Source organism: Orycteropus afer, unplaced genomic scaffold (assembly GCF_000298275.1).
Source record: "Orycteropus afer afer isolate SDZICR_OR568_19922 unplaced genomic scaffold, OryAfe1.0 scaffold00083, whole genome shotgun sequence".
NCBI lineage: Eukaryota > Metazoa > Chordata > Mammalia > Tubulidentata > Orycteropodidae > Orycteropus > Orycteropus afer.
Window position 1 is genome coordinate 8986423 of NW_006921670.1, and position 4788 is coordinate 8991210.

The 4788-nt window shown below is 52.3% G+C and overlaps 1 protein-coding gene across 1 annotated transcript in view; it reads right to left on the minus strand.

The window, feature by feature from the left end:
• Positions 1-4788, minus strand: part of EFCAB6 (EF-hand calcium binding domain 6) — a 200985-nt gene that overhangs the window by 7407 nt on the left and 188790 nt on the right. Inside the window, exon 17 of the mRNA XM_007941797.1 lies at positions 945-1129. Within this exon, the coding sequence (XP_007939988.1) occupies positions 945-1129 (185 nt within the window). The remainder of the gene's footprint in view (positions 1-944; positions 1130-4788) is intronic.

Below are 4788 nucleotides of genomic sequence, written 5' to 3' on the forward strand. Positions count from 1 at the left end.
TTGATTCTGATTCACAGCATCCCTAGAGGACAGGGTGGAATTTCCCCAGAGGGTTTACAAAGCTCTGGTAGGGTAGCGCCTAAGGCACTTGACTGCTAACCAGGAGGCTGGTAGTTCAAACCCATCAGCCACTTCTCGGAAGGAAGGTTGGGCAATGTACTTCCGTCGTGGTACCGCCTCAGAAACCCAAGAAGGGGCGCTATGAGTCAGATCTAACTTGACAGCAGTGAGTTTTCAATCTTCACAGAAGCAAAGCCCAAGCCACACCCACTGCTGTGGAGTCCATTCGGACCCAGTGCCCCTAGAGGACGAAGAACTGCCCCACCGGGTTTTCAAGGCGGTCATCTTTATGGAGGCCGACCGCATCACCCTTCTCCTGCACAGCGGCTGCTGAGTTCCAGTTGCTGACCTTTTGGTTAGCAGCCAGGCGCCTCAACAGCTGCACCCCCAGGGCTCCCTTTCTTGCACTAAAAACCAAACTCACTGCGGTTCAGCCGATTCCAACTCACAGCGACCCCCACTGGGTTTCTAAGGCAGTCAATCTTTACGGAGGCAGACCGCCTCATTTTTCTTCCACAGGTGGCTGGTGGGTTTGAAATGTTTGATGGACAGCTGAATGTCTTAGCCACTGCACCCCCACAGACCCGTATGCACCGGGTCCGACTGACCTACAAACTCTTGAAGACACGGGAACAGATCTCATTTGTAACCCAGGGTGTCTCTGGGCAGGAATCTGTGGGGAGGCTGGGGCTGGGAGGGGACATTTGACAGATGAACTGACGGAGACACAGGAAGTCCTCGCTGGAGGCAGGTCTGGGCTCTGGCCGGAGACCCCTTCCTGGGGGTGCTGGGCACCCTGCTGTGGGCAGTGGTGGATCCGAGAGCCCACGTTTGCAGTGCAAACCTTCGCCACCAACCCGCCCGCCGCGGGCCGACTTACGCACCATGTGGTGTATATTCTGGATTTTCATCCTGTGCATTAGTGACGTCTCCTTTGCTTTCAACAGGAGGACGCAGCTCTGGATGAAGTCGCAGTAAGCAAATTTACCGTTGTTCTTTAAGTCGTACTTTGTGACAAGCTGCTGGCCCTCCTCCTTGCTTATGTCCAGGTTAAATTTCTCGGCAAGCGCTAAAGACAAGAACGCCAGGTCAGTGGGTGCGTGCGTGTTCACTCATTCACGCAGTCACTCATTCACTCATTCGTTCAACCAACAGTCACCGGGACACTCTCTCTGCTCTAGGCCCTGGGTTGGGCCTCGCTTCCTGGGGCTCACACTGGCTGGGTGGGCAGGTGTGCAGACAGACAGGCATATGACAAGCCAAGTGCACAAGGAGGGTGACCGCAGTGGGGCCGTGTCCTGGGTGTGCCTGCTGCTCAGGGCTCTGGGTAGCCACATACACTTCACAACGTGGGGCGGACGGGGCTGGGGGCCAGGATGAACTCAGCAGCCAGGAGAGGAGTTCCCAGAGGGCAGGAGCTACCTGGCAAAGGCTAGGAGTCCTGGGCAGAGGCCGGTGTTGGATGTGACGGGACAGGAAGGTTCTAGGGCCTGTGGGTGAGGCCTGGGGGCGGGCTCTGGGCAGGCTTAACAGCCCCTCTAGGAGTCCCGAGCTGGCCTCTTACAACGTGTTTGTCCACTGGGGTTTGGAAGGCACAGGACAAGGGTGAGAATGTCCACGCTTTGAGTTTTCACCCCAGTGCTGACCTAAGATGTACACAACTTAGCCTCTGAATACAGACCACCCCTCAGGAGGCCACCGCCCTGACTGTCAGATCCCAGGCTGGCCTTCTGAGCAGAAGTGTGTTGCTGCCGCGCTGCCCGTGTGCTGGGGAGGTGAGCCTGCTGTCCCGGGGCCGGCAGCTCTGGGCGCCTGAGCACCGCCACTCCGCCCAGACTGCATGTGCAGGTGCGGGCCTTGCCCCGGTTAAAGAGCTCCCGGGAGAGGTTCTGTTAACCGCCGGAACAGCCCCGAGGCTGACACCCTAGTGGCTTCAGCTGAATAAACTGGGGCTCTGCTCCGCCAGCAGCAGACATCAGACGGTGAGGAGCAGAGTACTGAGCGTGAGGAGGCAAGTCCACGGCATGGACTTGGGCTCAACAGTGATACCATCAAACCACGCAGGGGCCAAGGGCTGTGCCGAGCACCGTGCACACAGAGAGAAGCCAGAGCATGCGGTGCCGCCGGGGGCTGGGCTGGGGAGGCGTGGGCACCTGGCGGAACTGTCACTAAACACTGTGACCTCCCAACGTGCACAAGACCGTCAGCAGGGGAAGACGACCTTGGAAAATCAGTGTTTTTTTTTACAATACTGAATTTTGGATATACTATGAAAGGAGCCTCGGGCGGTGCAAATGGTTAACGGGAAGGGTGGAGGCTCGCGTCCACCCAGAAGTGCCTTGAAGGAAGGTTTGGTGACCGACCTCCCAATGCCCGCCACTGTGAACCTCACGAGCACCGCTCCGCCCTGACACGCGTGTGCTGTCGTGAGTCAGAGCTGACTTGGAGGCACACACGGACCCACAACTGTCCTCTGACCAGGCTGTCGGAGTAACGGGCCGGTGGCTAAAGGAGTTCACAGTGAAAACAAAGCTCCCCAATGCTGCTGACGGGAGGACACAGGCTACGGCTGCTGGTGCTGCGACTCCAGCAACGGCGTGAAGAGTGCGCGTCAGACGGGCACCCAAAGCACACTGGGGACTTGGTTTCAGCAAAAGGTCACAGGACATCCACGCCCCAACCTTTATTTGATGATTACTGATTTTATATTGAGTCTGTAAGTCTACTGAAATAAAAGCTATAAACTGAAAGGGCTTACACTTGTTTTGTACATTTTTAAGTGATGGTTACCATAATTTATATCAACGTGGGAACTTGGCCAGTATCTTGACTATACGTGTTAGTCAAGAAAATGGGGTGCTGAAGGGGTTTTTAAGTAGATTTATTTTTCTGTAATGGTAACATGCAACAGTTTGTACAAGCATGAATCCAACTGGTTCAAATTTAAAAAGTTTATCAAAGTCATGTTGTTGTTGGGTCCCATGGTGGCCATTCTGAATCACAGTGACCCCATATGGCACAGCACAGCTGCCCCAGAGAGTTTTCCAGACTCACCTATGGGAGCAGACCATAGGTCTTTCTCCTGCAGAGACACTGGGTGGGTTTGGACCACCAACCATTGGGTTAGCAGGTGCATGCTTAACCCATCAGAGTAATTAAAAAAAAAAAAAAACCCTCAAAAAACAAACAAAAGATGGTGGAATAGGCAGACAGACTGCACAGACCCTCTTCAACAAAGAAAAAATAAAAACTCACTGCCATTGAGTTGGATCTGACTCATAGTGACCCCTCCTTGGGTTTCTGGGCACCACCCCAATCTTCCTTCTGAGGACCGGCTGGTGAGTTTGAACCACCAGCCTTCTGGTTAGTAGTCAAATGCCTTAGGCACTAAAGGGAACCAGTTAACACAGATACAGAAAATAATCCTGGAGCCCTGAGCTTTGAAGGGAAGGATATAGAAGTGGACTAAACTCCAACTAGTAGAACTTGCATGAAAACACCAAAAATGGAGCCACATGGAGCTGTGGTCTGGCAGTGATCCTGCCAGCACATAGCTTGGATATTGCCGAGTGGTGTAAGGACCTAAAAATTAATCTAAAAATTGGCCCTGCCAGCCACAGGCTGCGCAGAGGACTGCACTGGTGGCTGGTGAATGAAATGGGAAGCAGCAAAGAGGAAGGTGACCTGAGCTGTGCACTTCTGTCTGTCTGGAGAGCACGGCCATTTTCAATGTTTGTAAGGGTTCTGAGATTGGACCAACGCAGGTCCCTGCCTGGTGCACAGTCAGGCCAAAATAGTTTACACACTGAGTGATTAAGAGGAGAGAAAATTATTCACTGCAAAGCAGCAATGCAAGGAGACAGGGGCTGTACCCAAATCAGACTCCCCAAATGCCAGTCAGGTTACAATTTTGTAAGTTTAAAGAGAGAGGGTTACGAATATTCATAAAAACTTCAGGAATTTGGGTGTGAAATAGTTGATGATCCGCTGAAGTTTCCTTCACCTTGGTTTAAAGGGACAGTCGTTTTTTAATGCAGTGCGCTTGCACACCGATGAGTCACACTGATTCCTGTCATCAGCTCATCGGGGCTCAGGCAGAGGGGAGAATGTCAGTTCCCAGCAACTTTGTTCCTGTTTGTCTGACTGCGCATGTCCGCGGGCCAACGTTAATTTTCAAGTTCTCTCCTGAGACACATTAACGTGCTTATCACCTGTTTCTAGGGGAAACAGCGGGAAAAGAATGTGCAAATTGACTTTTTGTTCCATTCAGCTCTTAAGGAACTGAGTTATGTTTGCTTGTTCGTCTCCAACCAGGGTCCTATCTGTCCTAACCAGGGTGGGGGAATAGTTGAGCTTTCATCCTATTCAGCTCTCAAGGAACTGAGTTATCATGTTTACTTATCTGTCTCCAACTAGGGATGCAGGCTGAATTTTGACTCCACTCATTTCAGTTCGACCATTTTGGATATTTAAAGTGACAGCGTTCTTCCAGATTCCAAGGACTTAACAAAAGGCTCCACTTGTTGGGAACCACAAGGACATTCTGGATGCCAGTGACTGGAAAGGTGCGATATCCCCTTGTTACTCTTAGACCCTACACCCTCTTGGTGAACAGAGGTGCAGCCATCCTTCACTCCCATCCACCTTCTGGGCTGGCAGGAATTCCATCCCAGTCTGTGTGCTCAGATGGAGCCTGGGTACCCTGCCCCAATCATTTTTTTTTTTTTT